The 18,421-nt window shown below is 42.8% G+C and overlaps 3 protein-coding genes across 4 annotated transcripts; 1 reads left to right on the forward strand and 2 right to left on the reverse strand.

Annotated features, from left to right (window-relative positions):
- The first annotated feature begins 82 nt into the window (after positions 1–82).
- On the forward strand, positions 83–7,312 carry LOC108073864 (uncharacterized). Its single transcript, XM_070286054.1, has 3 exons — positions 83–219; positions 4,204–4,742; positions 5,544–7,312. The coding sequence occupies exons 2-3, from the start codon at positions 4,308–4,310 to the stop codon at positions 5,901–5,903; spliced, it is 795 nt and encodes a 264-aa protein (XP_070142155.1). The 5' UTR covers positions 83–219; positions 4,204–4,307; the 3' UTR covers positions 5,904–7,312.
- A 286-nt stretch (positions 7,313–7,598) lies between these two features.
- Nrx-IV (neurexin-4) lies at positions 7,599–18,224 on the reverse strand. Of its 2 annotated transcripts, none has more exons than XM_017165811.3 (12): positions 17,771–18,224; positions 15,793–15,909; positions 12,268–12,464; positions 11,965–12,106; positions 10,625–11,803; positions 10,440–10,565; positions 10,052–10,255; positions 9,062–9,991; positions 8,822–9,001; positions 8,417–8,761; positions 8,219–8,356; positions 7,599–8,158 (listed from the first exon to the last, which is right to left on the reverse strand). In XM_017165811.3, exons 1-12 carry the CDS (start codon positions 17,874–17,876, stop codon positions 7,968–7,970), a joined length of 3,855 nt encoding a protein of 1,284 aa, XP_017021300.1. In that variant the 5' UTR covers positions 17,877–18,224; the 3' UTR covers positions 7,599–7,967. The 2 variants fall into 2 exon arrangements, with proteins under 2 accessions (XP_017021300.1, XP_017021299.1); XM_017165810.3 differs by lacking the exon at positions 12,268–12,464 and adding an exon at positions 13,167–13,363 and having other exon boundaries at positions 17,771–18,223.
- Positions 14,241–15,516, reverse strand: LOC108073969 (L-aminoadipate-semialdehyde dehydrogenase-phosphopantetheinyl transferase). Its single transcript, XM_017165812.3, has one exon. The coding sequence runs from the start codon at positions 15,336–15,338 to the stop codon at positions 14,466–14,468; it is 873 nt and encodes a 290-aa protein (XP_017021301.1). The 5' UTR covers positions 15,339–15,516; the 3' UTR covers positions 14,241–14,465.
- Positions 18,225–18,421: the final 197 nt, after the last annotated feature.

The raw sequence follows: 18,421 nt of genomic DNA on the forward strand, positions 1-18,421 counted from the left end.
GACGCCGGCGCCGGCTGCCAAAGACAAGAGCAGAATTTCACACGCAGCATAACAATAATTTCAGTCGCGTTTTTCACGACCTGCCCGCGGTTGTTGTTCCCACAAAGTCTTCTCTTTTTTCGTTTTCAAACAAATAAACACCCAAACGGATTTGTTTAAACAAAGTTGTATATAAGACCGAATTTACATATTGTGGAAAAGCGAATTTCCTGCTGCCCGGTAAGGCTAGCCAGAACGTAGGGAGCCGGCGTAATAAGGGGAAAGGAAACCAAAGGCCAGCATCCAGGGGAACTCAACCCAGCCCAAATAACTCCCAACTGCCGCGCATTAGGTTCAGTTGGTTTTTATGTACACATTCTAGGGCTTCGCCTAATTGTATTTCGATTTTCCACGATTTTTTCACGTACCGGAAACTCCTCTTGCGGCTCTATTTTTAATGGTGCTCCTCCATCTGTGTGTGTGTGTGGCTGTAATTGCATTTCGTTCGATTCGATTATATTTGGCTTAGTGCATGTGTTTGTACCGGATGCCCAACAAAATATTGACTAAACAAACGCCAAGCAGGCAATGTTATTGCTGGCGATTTATCTCAGTGCAAAGCCAGTCAGCCGCCCACATCGTTTACAGGGCGGTTTGGAGATATGTACACTCCCGAAAGTGCCAGTCACTGAGACAAAAATGTAAAGAGAAGTTGAAATATTAAAAAATAAATAGGGAGAAGAGAGTTTAATAATATTTAAATATGAAAATTACATTCTCTGGGGAAGTTAATGAGAAGATTCTTAAGGAATAAATATCTTACAAGTAACAATTTAGTCAGAAAGCTGACACATCTCTTATAATCAAACCTATTTCCTTAATTCTACAAACCAAATGTTTTCCCGCTGTGCATAATTATTGTAATGCTCGTGTATATGCTCATGTGTTTATGTATCCACGGAGATACGAGCACGAGTTCGAGTTTAAGTGTCGCGTGTTAACAGCCATCGACTTCCTTGCATGCTCATCGCTAGTTCGTTTATCACCTGCAACGATTGCAAGGGCTATTAGGGTCGTGTGTCTGAAATTTATTCCCAAACCTCGGAGGCAGTAGCCCAATCCAGGTCTCGTTTCCATAACTCTTACGACTCTCTTACGACTCACAGACAAAGTGTCTGGCGTATGCCAGCAACGAAAAAGCAACCCGTATGACAATTGAAAGGGACACAAATGAGCATGCAAAGAAGGCCACTCGACTGCACGGACTGGCCTGGCGGGAGGGATTTCCCGCCTCCAATTTCCATACTCATTCCCAGTTCCCATCCCAACACACCCCCCAATCTACGCCGTCACTCATACATTACTCATACGACGCGTTGCCCGTGCGACAAATACTTGTACAACAATGCAGCTCAAGTGACGACGCCACGACTGTTGACAGCTTTACCGTCACTCACACCAAAGTCTAGTTGGTATGGTTGTTGTGCTCCTTGTTTTTTATTGTTGTTGTTCCCATTGCCTGAGGTGTTGTTTACACACAGTCTTTCAGACGACTGTGAATTTGAGCACGCGATTCGTTGGGGGCAACTATCCGGGATAATACTCCGACTGAGTGGCAAGTGTTTCTTTCACTTTTAAAAAATATGTTAACTTGTGGTAGAGAATTTTATCAACTTTAAAAGGAACTTAAATATAAATATAAATATATACACAATTCCCTCCACTATTTTAATTTACAAAAACAAATATTCCCTCCATCGTGCCGCAAAGTTTACCAATAAATGAATTTTGATTCATAAAATACTGCAGCTGTACAAATAAATGTTAACGAAAATAATGGTGAGAGCTTGAGTGGAAATTTATTCCCCCGCTGAATAAATTTAATTCGTTGTATCCTTGCCATTCCTGACCCAAATGCAGATTGATTTAATAGGAACTGAAAGCTGGCTCCTTCCGCATGAGCTGCTGTGCCTTTGACAAATTAGGGGTCTTTCTCGAATCATCGATTCCTCTCCCAGTGTCACATTTTGTGGGTCTTATTCGGAGTTGGAGCGGACCCGCATTAATTCAACTCCAAATGTAGAGATATTCAGCTATTGTTTATACTATGTTTCCAGTGTTTTGTTCTCGATTTGAAATTCATATAGCATGCTGCAACGGTTTGAATCTTATGCTCCTGATTTCCAGCGTGACGTCAATTGTAAACGCTCGCCTCCATTTGGCGCTGTTTTATTGTTTTCTGTGTTGATCTGGCTCGGCTTGGCTGGTTTTTATAGGGCGATGTGGCGCAACAAGAGCAAGTCGAGAGCCGAACACCAGCACCGGCAATCAAAACAAATCGAAATAGTTTTACGCTGGCAGCTGCACCTCGCAGGGCGATGTTTTAATTAAGTTGAGGAGCAGCCGAACAGACGGAAATACACTTGTACTTGGTGTAATTGCACCCTTTGTTGGTGGGCATTATTATACGGTAGTATGCCTGACGGATATTATATACCTTTCTATATTAAATAATTAACTAAAAAATATACAATATCAACATGACGAGGGTCCTAGTATATTATACGTTTTTTTGGAAGATATTAAAAACCTTTGTCTTATTAAGAGCAATTTTTTTGAGACTTTAAAATTGTTTTCTAAATTGATGGTGGAATTGAATTGGGATATATTTCCAATTATTATCAGTACTGAGTTTCTAAAGAAATTGTATTAATATTAAAACTGGCAAACAATGTTTCCTAGGATATCCCCATCTTCGGTTCCCAATTCTATCCTTATTTGTTGGCTGCCCCTCTCATTGTTGTCTCAATTGCAGTTGCTGACTTTCCCAGCGGCAATGCCATACGAGAATATTCCCATTCCCGTCGTACCCATTCAGATGCCCATTGAGGGGCCCAGCTTCGTGTCCGCACTAATGACCGTTCGCTTTGCTTTTTGATTTTTTTTGGCAGCCGTGCCACCGCTTGGAATGCCATTCACCGCGCGTAGAGTAGGTCCATCTATCCATCCCTTTGCCCCCTTCCTGCAGTACATGAATTTATAATTGCATCATTTTTGGGCACACAAGTGCCCGTGGATGGGATGACATTCAGTCGGTCACTCGCCGCTGCTGCAGTTGCATTCGCAGTTGCATGCAAATTTACGTGCAAATCCACGAAGAGCCATGGCAATGCGTCAACTGGCAGGCCTTCTCTGGTTTAATTTAAATAAAAAACACTCGGTCGTGTTGCACTGCCAAGAGTGCGGAATATATTTTCTGGCCCTCGGTTTGTTTATTTTCATAACTGTACAAAACAGAAATAACATGTTGTTGGCCCAAAACGAAAAGTATTGGAATATTTATAAAGACACCGAAGACCGAACGCCCAAACATTTTCCTTTTCAAGTGATTTCTGAGTTTGGGAAAAATTGCATTTATTGTTTACTTAGTCTTTTTGATGGGATTTTTTCCAGTCTTTGTTGTATTTATCTATTACCTAACAAATAATTTTCATTCTGCACTTGTAGATAATTACGAAATTGGCAGGGGAAATGATGATAGATGATGAATGTTTCTTTTGTTTGTATCACAAGATGAAAATTATTCACGTGTCCTATCACTAAAGTATAAATATCACCCATTTACACTGAATTTTAATTAGATGACTAAGAATAATTTGATTAATTTATACCAAAATCACATGTATGCTAATGATGAATATTTTACGGGGACAATAGAAGGTCCGTTTTAGTGGAAAATCCACCAGTTGGTTAATGGTTTTACGGTGTAATGGGTTGGAATAATTTTCTTGATTACTAATGATACTTAATTGGTCAATAAATTAAACAGTGTCATACAAAAAGGTGTAGATTTCTCTTCTTTCTCGACATCCAGTCGGGGGGAATCGTATTTATTAGAATGCCATTACGATTAGATACTATTATTGTATATATATACATTTTATATAATTTGTTGTAGGTCAGTGTGATGTAATTGTCATTTTGTTCCGTATAAAATGTAAATAATCAACTTAACAGATATTACTCAAACGTGCAAATTGTTTCGCTGGCTCATTAAAAATGCCATTTTATTGTGCATCCTGGCCAGTTTATTGTCATTTTTGCTTTCATTTGCATATTATCTTCTTCCCTTATAAGCCTTTTTTCTTGGGAAACTGAATTAAAATTATTTATGTCTTTAATAATTTATTGCTCAACTGACATTTTTCTATTTCTCCTTTTCAGCCTGAAACGTGATGATTGGGAAATTTTAAAAATAGAGAGGGAAACAAACACGGCGCAAGCAAACGACATATCATTATCGGAGTATCCTTATCTGTTTTTGTAAGATGTTCGACATTACATGGCTGCCCACCGCCTGCGGCTCGCTGGCCCCGGCCCTCATTCCGCCGGCCCACATCGTCATCTTGTGGTACTTCTGGGAGAACTATGCCCGCTACGTGGACAGGCACTTCTGCACCTGCTCGTGCTGGGACACCGTCTTCAAGGGACCCTACGAGTCCGGAGTGGCCGCCTACAAGCATATGTACTTCAATGCCACTCCCAATAGCTTTAAGATGTGGATCCTGACTGTGTTCGCCGTGATTGCCCTGTACGAGTGCATCAAGCGGCTAATCGCCCTGATCCTGCAGCAGCGTGTGCGGTACTCGATGCTCCTGCTCTTCCTGCTGTCCATCTTCTCGCACTACTATGCCTGGTGGGCGTACATCAACTACTACAACGACGACTACTACAATCAGTGGAATCACCAGCTCTTCTTTACGGTGAGTGGCCCTTGTAAGATACAGAGAAAAAATAGGAAATAAATTATATTAGCCATTTTAGAGAGACGTTGCTTTTATTAAAATCTTTATAAAACTTGATAAGATATAGCTTCTTCATCTTCTTAAAAGTTAAATAGATACTCCTTTAAAATTTCCTCAAGCATTAAGGGGAAGTTTACGCTCAAGAACTATATCAAATATGTATGTCTACTTTTGGGTTTACTGTTATGAATTAGTTATTCTATTACAATTATTTTTCTGCAAATGTTTTCCCCGTGTAAAGCTTAACTTGCAACCTAGAACTTACAAGTCAAAGTCAAATATCGCAGCGACGTGCCGTCATATGTGCCCTAAACCAGTTACTGGCCATCTATAATTTATTGGCAAAGTTCGTCCTGCGCGAGGGCGCTCCAAACTTGCACAATATGCGCTCCAATTCGAACACTTTCCCGCACAATTTTCGCACTTGTCCCCCACTAGACCGCCCGCCCAATCCTAGTTGGCCAGATAGCTATGTATATAGCTATGGTCATGGAAATAGAAGCACGGCAGGGTAATAAGTTTCAAGAGCAAATCCATCCATCCAACCAAAGTTTAAACTTAAAAGTTTAGCCCCGTTAATGAGCGAATGCGGTAGAGGGATGGCTGAGGGCAGCACGGAAAATTGGAAAAAGGGAAATTATGGCTGGTGGCTATAAATATGCAAAGAGCCTAGGCGCGTGGGTCAGCAGAAAAAGTTGCATTGTTTATATTTACACCTAATTTGGGGTCCAAAAATAAAATAAATATATATCTTTACAGGTGACTGAGCTTTTCTCCACCGTCCTGGTGATGCATCTGGCCAACGCGACAAACGTGGTCACGCCGAAGAAGGTATTCTGTATCGTTGGCATCGCCCTGCTGCACATTTTGGCCAGCAGTTTTGACCAGTTCTTTATGAATGTGGTGCGCGGCGAGGGATATGCCCACCAGATAGTCCGCGACATAGGATTCATGGTTCCGGATTTGCTGCAACTTTTCGTGCCCGTTTGGCTGCTGAGACAGGCGCGGCGGGAGTGTTACACCACGCGACCGTTTCATCGGGACAGGAAACTGCATCGGGATATTGTGGCCATGCTGTGCCTCGTGTCGCTGCTCTTTGTCATCTGCACTGTTTTGTGAGAGCGGATGCTGCTGGACGTCTACGAGGCGCGGCACGGCAAGATTCAGCCCATGCAGGACGCGGCGGTCCAGCTCCTGAACCGCTACCGCATGCTGGCCAGCGGCAATGTGCACAACTAAGGGCGACTCTGGCCTCCGGTGCGCGAAAAGATGATGTGTTGTGGTGGACAATAGCGCCACTTACTGGCAGTAAGTGTGGAATATCCCGTATTCCTGTAGAGTTTTGTATGTTCATTTACCGTTTGTGATAGCTGTTTTTTGGTTTTTTGGGACGCGGAGAGTTGACGGCGAGCATATCGATAAGGCGTACTTATCAGCTAACCATGGTACATAATCAATACGACAAATAGTAATCTTCCATTTAGAAGCGTTGACCGATGTTGACCCATAGTTGAACCTAGGTACAATGTAGTGAAATCCAATCCTCTGGGAGTCCCAGAATACGAATACGAGTAGACACGGGTGTAGCCCCTAGACACAACGATAAACCCAGTGGATCAACCTTATGTAAGGATTATCTTTTACGATTCAAAACCAATCCAAATACGGATCTTTCCAATCTTTGATGAGACGTAATGTGCGTTTAATGAACATACATAAATTTTACTTCTTAGTTCCAGTTTTTAACCATTTTTGAGACCGTAAAAACCCATGTATGTTTACTAAACGCTCTTTACTGAACCCGTTTGCGAACATTTAGCGAGATCTAAATGGGTCTTCGAACTTTTTGCGATAGTTTCCTTTTACTTTAGTCCTTTGGTCCACTGGGAACATGCACACACGCGTGTAGATTAGTTATGGAACAACGACGCGGATACTTAATAATGATTATGGATTATGGATAGTGGATTATAGATTATGGATAGTGGATTATAGATTATGGATTGTGGATTGTGCAGACCCACCCAGTGTTATACTACCTTTAACGAGTTACATCTGACTTAGACTGTTGTTAGATAATAACAATATTATACATGTGCTTCATGGAAAACCAACAGATATTCCAGTACATACTATATAGTAGAGAAGACAGCAAACAAAATAACAAAAAACCAAAACCGTAGTAATCAAAATTAGTATTAACCTATATTGTTACGATTAACTTTACAAAGGAAATCAAAAACATGCAGATTATTAATATTTGGAATAGCCTATATAATTATACATACACACACATATATATATATATATTTTAGTATACAAAATTATACTGAATAAACCTTAAGAGACTGAATATCCAGCCAGTAGTTTCCATAGATTTCTCAGGACGGTAAGTAAAAACAAACTTGTTTATTATTTGTAGTTTCTTTTTATTGAAAGTTAAAAATTTTAATGTTTCATTGTCTCTTTTTTTCGTAATCATACATATATATTTATATATAGCTATATATTCTATATACACATACTAATAATGTATATTTGCAAATTTTTCAAGTCAAGACGTACAAAATGTATTTTCCAAAAATACAATTTGTTTGCTTTTTTCATGATTTGTGTTACTAAAGTAGCCGATTTTGTTTAGCCACAAAATGATTCTCGTGTTCCTTTTGTGTGTGTGTGTAAATTAGAAGACATCTTTTTAATTAACCGTAGCGAGAAAAACGTATTAAAAATAATGGAATGTTCGTCTTTATGTTACTCGCTCGATATTGCTTTCGGTCGGAGGGGCAGCAACTTAAAATACAAGTTTTTAACTTAATTTCGCAAACAAACAAAATGTGTTTATAAAATTAACTTAAAATGGACGGTTTTCAGTGACTATTGAGAGCGTTCAAAAATAAAATAAGGTAAAATGCCGTCAGACAGAACCAAACAAAAGTACAAAAAACGTAAGAAAAAAAGTCAACTGCCGAATTTCAAAACCAATTACGTAGCAATCACTTGCGCAAAAAACAATTGGCAGTGCTTGGAAAAGTTTAGGTAGGTTCTGTGTCTGTAATACGTTGCGAGCCTTTTCCGTGTTCGTTTGATTTCTTTTTTCTTCGTGGTGAGTCTGAGTCGTCGCTGTGGCGCGTCTAAGGCGATTTTAAAACGATTTGTGTGCATATTTTGTGGCGAAAGGCTTTAGATAAAGATCTCTGTTCGCTTCCTGACTTGATGGCCAGTGGTTGAGTGTAGGACAGCGTCATCAGGATCATCGGCACCGTCGGCGCCATGATCCTCATGCGTCAAATAGTCGCCTTTGTGTCGGTGCAAGTAGCGACCGATGAGGAAGAACATTAGGATCAACAGCAGGAAGAGAATCACCAGCAAGCCTGAAGAAGATTTAAATAATTTATTTTTGATTAAACTTACAAGGGAAATCTTCAACTTACATGCCAGCAGCACAGAGTCCACTTCATTGTATGCCTTGCGCAGCTTCTCCTCGTCCACCAAGGGTGGCGGCCTAGTCTCAATCTCAATGGGCGGATGTGTCACAGGCTCCACGCCACAAAAGTCCTCCGTCAATTGAGCTAAAGCAAAATAAAGCCTGTAGAAATATCTGAAACATTTTTAATTATAGAAAAACTTACTGCCCAGCGACTTGACATTCTTTGGTGGATTCTGCTGGAACATCAGCTTCAGTGGATAGATATCGTCAAACTGTACTCGCGACACACAACCCACGAAGCCATCGGTCATGGACTCGTTCTTGCCAATGTACATGTACTGAATGTTGTTGAACTGAGCATCGGCGGAGGCCTTGATATCGAAATTATACTCCACAGGCTCGTAATTATCCACCTTCAGGACCACTGTAGAGCCACCGTTCTTGCGCATGAAGTGCATGTCGTGATACTGGCCCAAGCCAAAGTGTTTCTTGGGGAAAATGATTTCCTGCCGCTCAAAGCCAAAGTCAAACACGCAACGCAAGTGACCTGCAAGGGAAAGGGTTTAACAAAAACCAGGAAATTCAGCAATTTCAAAGTTATATTTACCCGAATTCGATATCTGAATAGTTAGGTATTCTCCGGTTAAGTTGGAGGAGAAGCCCAGCAGGAAACCCTTGGGAATGGTGGTGGTAAAGCCCACGCGTATGTTCTCAGCAATTGTGGAGCGGAAGGAGCCCTCGAACTCGTAGCGGATAATCGAACTAGAGCGCAAGTTGACGCCAATTTCTGCAACAAATAAATGCAAATTAAACCAAATACAATCACTGGGGAATCCAGCAAACCCACCATCTGCGCAAATTGGTCCCTTGAAGGCGCTCCAACGGCAGTCACAGCTGTAGCCATCGTAACGCTCGATACATGTACCATTGTTAAGGCAAGGACTCGACTCACAGCGACCCACGCAGCCTGTGCTGATGCCGTACAATCCCCGCTTGGAGTAATCCTTCAGGTCAACCATCTTTCCGTTAAGCAACAAAGCACGAATGCAGCCCACATAACCGTCACGGTACTCCGTGGTGGCACCAATCACCAAATCGGAAGTCAAGTGTAGGGCACGGACTGGACCTGGGGGCTCTCGCACCTCCGCCTTGATGGATCCATCCACCACCAGACGGGCCTCCTTCCTATTGCGCTCCACACTCACCGTGTGCCAGTTATTGTCGTTCAGGTGATAGCTGGTGCCCACATTCACGCCCAGAGGACCACTGCCCGCCTGGTACTGGAACTGCAGCTTGTTCCCACCAATCAGACTCAGTTTAATGTAGTCCGTGGGTCCGGTGGCATGGAAGAGTACCGAGTTCTCCTGCGTGGTGCGGAATTCCAGATAAATATCTCCCGAATGACCCATGTCGAAGGGTGGCAGGTTAATAGAGGCATCGGCAATGCGGAACGTCACAACATTGCTAAACAGATCATCGCCCTCGCAGCGCAGCGGGCCGAGGGTATAGCGACCGATTTTCTCATCCAAAGGAGTGCCAGTATCGCCAAACTTTACAGCTCGCACTGGGAGGTACTCCTTCTCCCGGATATCACCGCCATCCTCCATCCACTCCAAGCTGTTCGAATCGCAGTTGCACCACTTGGTGGGATCGTGACACTTGCCTAGGATTCCACACTCGCACTTACGAGACCCTGGAAGAGCTCCAGCCCAGTAGTCCATTGGTTGGTTGTGGCGAGAGATCCACCAGGAGAAGGGACGGAAGTTGCCAGCCTCAGCTGCGGAATATAAAATTATTAATACAGTTTTAGTTTAGGAAGATAACCGTATCCACTCACAAGGCGAGTTAAAGAGTCGGGAAGAGCGGCAGGAGTAGCTCAGGCGCTGCCAGCAGCTATGAGAGCGATTCAGCAGGGCTTCGATTTGCAGTTGATTGGCATCGTACATGATGGACTGTTCGAAGGAGCCCGGCTCTTGGAAGCCATCCACAGTGGTCGTGTGCTCCTGGCTATGACTGAGGGTAGTGATAACACGGCCATCCGCTAGAGAAGAGAATCAGGAAAATACCATCAATCAATGTCAAAAATATTTGAGTTAAACAACAATTTAGCAAGGTAACAGCTTGATATTTTGATTGATTAACTTTTGAAACTAAAATTTCCAGGTTTTATATTAAAATAAACTATGTTTTTTGTAAAGAAAACAGCGAAAGAATCAACTACTTACAGTAAAACTCGCAGGTAACAGGGAAAGGCTCCAGAGGGCCACTGCCATCCACATCCAGATTCAGGTTGACACGCTGCTGCACGTGCTGGACATTCTTGAGCGCCTGGCAGGACAAAGGATTGTTGGCTAAAGGAAAGATTTATTTAATAAGCTAATTTATTATTTAATAATAAAGAAACACTCACAAGTATGGCAAACGGCTCCCGCATAACCTGTATGCGCACAGTCACAGAAGAACTCCATCGAGTTCTGGTGACACACGCCCTTGTGCTGGCAGGGATTTGGATTGCAGCGATCGATCATCTGGCAGGCATCCACCACGACCTCGTCACCGCAGCAAACCTCCTCGCCCTTCACCCAGTCCTGGGGTAGCTTGTAGTTGCCATCAACCGAAATCAGACGCATGCAGCCCACAAAACCATTTTTATCTTTGCCACCGGCTATGTAGTACTGCCCTCCCGTGGCAATCTGCAGGTTCTTGGTCGTGGTCATCGGGCGCTGGTCAATGTTCAGAATCAAGCGATTCCTTTCGATGGAGATCACAAACGAATGCCATTTGCCGTCGTTGAACTGTTCGTCGTAGTTGTCCAGGATGATACGCGGTCTGTCCTTGGCCTTCAAATCAATCTTGACCTTGCCAAACTCTAGGAAGACTTTGATGTAGCCACCGGAATAAAAGTCGTGGTGTAGCATCACACCAGTCTCCTCGTAGGTGCGGAAGTAGAAGGAAACATTCAGGCGCTGAGAGTTCTCGTAGCCCTTGAGGCGAACAAACGATCCCCGGGTGGTGAAGGTCACCGGATAAATCGGAGGCGAGGGACACGCGTAGATGGTGTTTACTTTCTGGAACAGATAGGCCTCTCCCAACTCGTAGCTGTCCTTCATGCCGCGAATGAAATTGGTAGAATTGAAGTAGATATTCTCCAGGCAGCCGGAGAAATTCTGCTGGACAATCAAACCCTCTTGGACATTGGGCACGCCACCAAGGTACAGTTCCCGGTTGAGATTCAATCGACTGAACTCTCCATTGATGCGTCCCCGCACGATCACACGATCCACTGAGAAGATGATATCACGATGGTTCCTTGAGATCACCACATCGTGCCACACATTATCATCCAGCAGGCTGCCCACCGACAGGGAGGTCATTACGCGGGATCCTAGATCGAGATTTAGCACCATTTTGTTGTCCTTCAGCTGCAGGGCGTAGTAATCCCCCTGGGTGCCGCGCGAGTACATCATCACTCCGTTGGCAAAGGCGGTCTTGAAGCGGAAACGAATGGACTCCTTGGTGGAGGCAATGGGCTCCCGCCTCAAATCATAGCGCACCAGGCCAGTGCCATTGAAGTACAGGTTCTCAGAGACTGCAAGTTATATTTTATAAAGCATTACTAAGGATAGATCTTTTTATGTTATTTATATTAATTAATTTATTATTATTATTATCGGGAATTACCAATCACCAAGAAAATTCAAATAAATATTTTCAACGACATAATACCGAATTAATAATTAATTAACTTACTGTAATCACAACCGTAGAGCTCCACTCTCATGGAAATGCGATCGTGCCACCGAGTAGGATTGATCCTCACCCACTGGGCGATGATAGGCACCTCAAAAACGTTGTAGTGGATGGAGTTGCCATCGGAGTTGCCCTTGAACATCTGTGAGGGACAGGCAATTTTTAGTTTTAATTACAAGCTTAAGCTTAGTGGGTCAAAAAGTGCAGATTGCGTGTTTAAAGCATTAATCCTTCTCCTCTTCTTCTAAACTCTAAACCGGGTTTAGTTTTACTCAAATCTTAAACTAGGTTTAGTCACCGTACCTGCGGCTCGCTTGTGGGATTCACGTACGAGCGCCAGAACTCGCCATCGTCCGAATACTGGACAATGTACTCCGTCACGAACTCATCCGTGTGCATGCGTCCCATCGTGGCGATCTTGCGCACCATGACCGGATCGCCCAGGTCGAGTGTTAGAAAGTGGTTATATGTATTCTCGACCGGTGTCCAAGCAGCGTTACCTGCACAAGGTGCATTTACCAATCTAGTTAGTCACAGTGTCAGAGTGTAGAGAATGGGTAGGGAAGTGAGCTACAGAGCTATGTAGTAACTAAACACATAACAAATGCATGCATGGGATGAAATTAGGAAAGGAAACATAAAAAAATAATAAAACCAAGCACAAAAGCAAGCAAAAATAATAATGGATTGTGATTAAGATAATCCGCTTTTGCAGATAAAGACCTTTTTCAGTCACCAAGGTTCATTTACACAAAGAGAAAATATTACTTAGGATAGATCTTTTTATAAATTTTTAAAATTTATTTAATATTAAATTAATTTTGGGAAAATTACCAGTCACCAAGAAATTTTAAATATTATTATATTATTTTTTTAATATTAAGTTATTTAAGGAAAATTACCAGTCACCAGGAAAATTTAGATAATTATTTTCAATGTAATTTATGTTTTTATAATAAATATTAAATTATTAAAAAAAAAAATCAAATAATTATTTTTAATTACGTAAGCATTATATAAATATATATTTTTGTATTTAAAAATGTTTTATTTATTGTAACTCTAAATTAATTTATCGGTTCTTAAATAAAGAAATAACACCGAATAGACACATTTTTTGTTCCTGTGCAAAAACCTACCACCACCGCAAGCATTCCAGTGTGAAGATTATGGGACAATTGTATTCAGGATCGATTGTTTACCTTGACATTGCCGCCCGGCTCTTTATAGTCGGCAAACTCTAGATCGGTTATGCCGTAGCTAATGGTGTACTCGGTAACGTACTCATTGCTATGGGGTCGTCCTTGCAGGGCTATGTGCGTCACGTTCCGCACCACGCCCAGGTCAATAATGAGACGCTGGTCGAAGTCCGAGTTCTTCGCCGACCACGAGGTGCCAGCTGGGGTTCGTGATAGAGGTCGTGGGATGAGGGGCAATAAAACGAAAATGATACATTTTAAACCAAAACAAAAGCAAAATAAAATGCACTTAAACTAGAAAACAAATGGGGGGGAGCAGGGGTCTGAGAACTCTTTAAATCGTTACAACCGAGGGCTTAAAATTGCCAAATTTCGCCCTAGGGGTGTTTCCAATTAATAAACCATAATTTAGGGGCGATTGCGATTGACAGCTGCAAGTGGTCGAGGTCCTTCAGTGCGGGGTTCAACCCCTGCCGAAAAAAGGATTTCGTAATCCGGGGGGGTTGAGTTGGTGTCAACACAAAATGGGAGAGAGCTCTCAAATGGCTGGGCATAAACAATCGCGGCCTTCTGCCTTTGTTTTAATTGCCGACCGCGCCAAATCGCAAGCAGGTGTGACAAAATAGTGTGAGAAAGCTGGGCCGGACTGCAGGGATTGCATACTCGCATCGGGAATGGGAACAAGAACCCCTCCCCAAATTCCGTTTGTGCCGCATTAAAGTTTCCTTTGTCCTCCGTTGGCAACGTGCAATCAGCCAGACTGCCATCGTTCCCATCGATAAAACTTTCGGGAATGCCAAAAATAATTCAAACAAACGAGCAGAGTCGTAGCTACCCTTACGGAGGGCCCATCCTGTTGGCGCATAAATTGGAAGCCGAACCATGTCTGGCCCCTGTCTGAGTCCCATTACGGGTTCCTAAATTTGGGTTTATGGCCTTTTAAGCATATTTCCGGGTAAGTTTCGTCGAGTTTGTTTATCCTGTGCCAGGCAAACAAGCGTTTTCTGGGGGTGCGCAGCGCTCAACATGACAACACGAGGATTACAAGTCATTCGATTTTGTGCAGAACCATTGGAATAGTAATACAAATGCATGTTTATTCTAAGGATAACAACTGTCTGATTTAGGATATCACTTAATTCGAGCTCTAAGGCACCACTTCCTCCAGCTCTGATTCCTCGCAAATTATCAAAAGAATATGTACCTATATTTTATGATTTGTATAAGGCATTCTTGGCACTTTACAATAAGTTAATTTGTTTATAAATGCAAGATCAATCTAGAGTTGAAATGATGCGTATTTTACGATCGTTTGTGCGGCTTAACTAAAGCCTTTTGGCAGTAGGCAACCACTTCCTGCAGCTCTGATTCCTGGCTCTTTACAAGGAGTTCTTCAATTCCAAGGATCTTAAATCTGCCATGCTCCTGCGGCTGACAATTCCTGAATGCAATGGCAGCGCAGTACTCCTCCTGCAGCAAGTGCTCCTCGAAATGCCAGTTATCCATGGGCTTGTCGTGACAGCGCAGGGTGGTGCCTATGAGTGGGGAGACCTCCTCCCCCAGATTGTGGGTGGTATCTACGGAAAAGCTGATCTTCTGCAGGTCCACCGTAATGCCCACTCCCAGCTCCTTGACGTAGGCTTCCTTGAGGCACCAGTGACGCATGAAAGCCTTCAGTTGAGCCCGCTCGTTGTGCTGGGGCCTCCCAATGTAGCTCCATTCGTGTTCCGAAAACTTGTTCCGCATCAGCCGGAAGAATTCCGACAGGGACTTGCCGCCACCGTACTCGATCTTCATGACATCCGTGCCGATACCAAAGTCGGGATCTTGACTTTCGCCAGTAATCCCGGCCAGCAGAACCATGTTTCCCTGGTGGGAGACATTGAAGCTGAGCGGCGGCGCCTCGCAATCCTCCTTCTTCACCCAGTAGGGTTTGCCCCTCACATCCCGGGCAAACTGCACTTGGTGCTGGGCCAATCCGGTACATGAGCTCACATATTTCCGCATCAATAGGCGACCAATTAGCGAGGACAGAAAGTCGTCGATGAAGTGGAACTTCATGAGGCGCACGCGTTCCTCCGGCTGGACGAGAGCCACCGCCTGGCTCAGTTGGGGCAGTGTGGGTGACCAGCTGGACAGGTCAAAGGCCCAGCGGGTGCAGATGTGCCTGCTCATCTTGGTGCGAATAAAAGCTATCTAATTGCCGCAACACTCATTGCTTTCGGGGCGTTTTCGCTGTGCAAAGTTGTTGCTAATTCGCTGCTGCTTCTTCTTTGCAGTATGCCCGCAAGTGGAAAGGGTAAGAATCTACTGGCGATTACGCCGACTAAATATACTGACAAAATACTGTTTATAAAAAATCAGCTGAGTTCCTGTTTACAATTTCGACTTGAAAACTACAATAAACAGTCGTTGATTTTAGAGCCATTAAGGCAAAACAGCGCTAAATACTTAATTGGGAATTTTAAGGAAGAGATTAATACATTTCCTATCAAACTGAATGGCAAATTAGCGTTTAAAAATAATAATTGCTAATATAACAACTGAAATATAAATTTAGCAACTGAACTAACAAAATCAAGAACAATATAAATACATATATTATAGTATAAAACCCAATATTACTCACCATTCAAACGGGCTTTATTCGGTCCTCGTTCCGACAACGATGATGTGGCCGTGAGCACTGCTCTTTCCAGGAGCGGCAGGTTGCACTCATAGTCGGAGAAATAATCTGTGAAGGCATCTGAAAGAAGACAAGACCGCTCTATAAATATACAGACTCCCATGACCCATATACAATTGAATAGTGTTGGGGAAATGTGAACGCAACTGTCACTGGTATAATTAAAATTGAGATATGAAGAGTCTGTTTGGATGGCGGCCAATAATTTTAAGTAATTCTCTCGGGTCATAATCGTTCCAGTGGCCGCTTTTTATTGGGGCCATAAATAAAGCCACATCAATAAGTAATACGTAAACAAAATTAGTCCAGTCTGAAGGGTAAATATACTCATTCTTGGAAGAATGATTTTTGGATAACTACAGCAGAATAAGAATCTGTTTGTAATGGGTAAATATATACTGCTTAATTAAAGGGAAATATATTCGATTTGCAGGCAGAATTCCATAGGTGTCCTTATAAACAGAAATTGCTAATTATGCAAGTCTTTCTGTACAAGATACTGCAGAGATTCTTGTCGCTTATTTGCCCCATAATATTTGCTGGTGACGAGAGTCTTTTGGCCCCTAGGATCCGTGACGGAAAGAGGGCGGAAGTGGGGGGCAGGTCGTGTCGGAAATCCAGACAATTGCCCCTGTCTGTTGCAACCCCCAAGATGTACTTTACAATGGGTGCAGCAGGAGCTCCTAGGCGAATACACTGCCACTTTCCGGACATGGTTGTGGGGGAAAAACAACCCTTGCGAGGTCATCCGGAGTTCGTGCGCACTTTAAGCTGACTTTGAGCCATTTGGGGGAAGTGGGAAAATCAACCTGATAAGCCCGGCAAGAAACAGAGCGAAACACGCACGACAATCTCATGGCAAATAATCAATATGGGAGCAGCAAGTTTGAACTACTTTTCCTCTACATAATTGCCCAATAAATGGTGCTGAATAAAATGGAAAATCTGGCTAATGTTCTCCATGAAACAAATATGACGGGGCTCGAAAGGCCATTTCCGCTGATCTGGGGAAACTCGAGGTGCGAATGATGCCATTTTCGGGCCAATAAGTACAGAAATAAATTATCAATGTGGGATATATGGCTGTTGTCTGCTCTTGACGCTCCAAGGCGTGAAAGTGGCGAATTAATTGTGGGCAGTTGTTTATTTTTAGTCATAAAAATGTTTGCATATTAACGCTGGATTGTTTGTTTTCAGACTACTAAAACATAGAATCGGGAAGCAAAAATAAGTTCAGTTCGTTGACATATGGACGCAATAAAACGGGAAATTCTTAAGCTTTTGAAACACAGAAATTATATAAAGGGTTGCTGGGATGGGTTTCGACTAAAGATATCTAGATATCTGGTCCCCAATTTAGTTTTGAAATGAAAATTATCCGGGAAAAAGGGTTACTATCTGCAAAACAAGCAGCTTAACTCTGTTGACATATGGAAAGATGATAGAACACGTGCTCCGGCAGCATCATAAATCAGCCGATGCTTTTTCCGCCGCATGCGCAGTTAAAGTGCCGCACAATTACGGATTGCAGGGATGCGGCCGGCAAATGCTTGAAGCCCGGCGACATTATTCCCTTGGGTTCCGCCGTAAAAAACAGAAACAATTAAAGCACAAGTACAGCTCAAAAAGAAGCGAGAAGAAAACGGGCGTTGTTAGTCGTCGTGTTTGTTTTGCCACCGCTGTTCGTAAGCAACGTTTGGATCGCTCGCGCCCCTCTCTTTCGGGCGCTCTCTCGCGATCGGAAAGAGCGAGTTAAAGCGAAGCACGGAGCAAGAGGGAATGGAGGAGAGTCTTCAGCTTTGGGGAACACGCCCAAAATCTGGCTTACAAACAATCATCGTTTTATGTCACATTTTCTCAATAAAATTTTACGGAAATCAACCGAATTCTTTGGCTTTTCAAGTTATAACACCATATTTACCTGCTTGCACGGATCTTATGCCGTTATTGGCCAGCAATAGGAGGCAAAGTAATCCAAACTGAAGCGAAGCCAATGCCGTTTTCGAACTGCTCCTGGGAAGCCTCATCTTGCAGGCTTTATATCGAAAACTTCCGGGGAACCGATTTATAAACACATTTATATCCGCTTTCCGGGAAATGCTTCACAAAAATGCACTTTTCGGGCTGGAAAATTGCCGTAAAAAGTTGATGGTTTATGGCAACGCGTCAAGTCCAAGCTGTTGGCTTCGTTCTTCTATTTCACGATGCGCGTTTGTTGTAATTCGGGCTTCACTGTTTTAGCTAAAACGCCCTGTTGCACTACGACTCCGCCAGCTCACGCCCACTTCGCCAGAGTTTATTTGAATTAAACAAAATAATTAACGCGGATGACACACACGTCTCGTTCCGTCTCGCTTCCAGTGTGCCCGTGGCTTGAATGATGAAAAAAGACAAGAACTCAAAAATCCCAACAAATAATTTGAATGAGACTGGTCCTACTTATTTTAAACAATAATAATCGAGAACACTGATAAAAAATCAAGTTTAAAGATTTTAAATTAAAATCGTAATATATCTTAGTATTAAGAATGTTTAAAATTTAATCGCGATAATTTACCGATATTTTCAGTAA

Source organism: Drosophila kikkawai, chromosome 3L (genome assembly GCF_030179895.1).
Source record: "Drosophila kikkawai strain 14028-0561.14 chromosome 3L, DkikHiC1v2, whole genome shotgun sequence".
NCBI lineage: Eukaryota > Metazoa > Arthropoda > Insecta > Diptera > Drosophilidae > Drosophila > Drosophila kikkawai.

Bases quoted from the DNA above. Each gene is read 5' to 3' on its own strand.
- Nrx-IV (XM_017165811.3), bottom strand. From the start codon at position 17,876: ATGAGGCTTCCCAGGAGCAGTTCGAAAACGGCATTGGCTTCGCTTCAG. The intron at 15,910-17,770 runs GTAAATATGGTG...GTCTTCTTTCAG, and splicing joins CATAAGATCCGTGCAAGCAG to ATGCCTTCACAGATTATTTC. The intron at 12,107-12,267 runs GTACGGTGACTA...TGTCCCTCACAG, and splicing joins ATCCCACAAGCGAGCCGCAG to ATGTTCAAGGGCAACTCCGA.
- LOC108073969 (XM_017165812.3), bottom strand. From the start codon at position 15,338: ATGAGCAGGCACATCTGCACCCGCTGGGCCTTTGACCTGTCCAGCTGG.
- LOC108073864 (XM_070286054.1), top strand. From the start codon at position 4,308: ATGTTCGACATTACATGGCTGCCCACCGCCTGCGGCTCGCTGGCCCCG. The intron at 4,743-5,543 runs GTGAGTGGCCCT...ATATCTTTACAG, and splicing joins ATCACCAGCTCTTCTTTACG to GTGACTGAGCTTTTCTCCAC.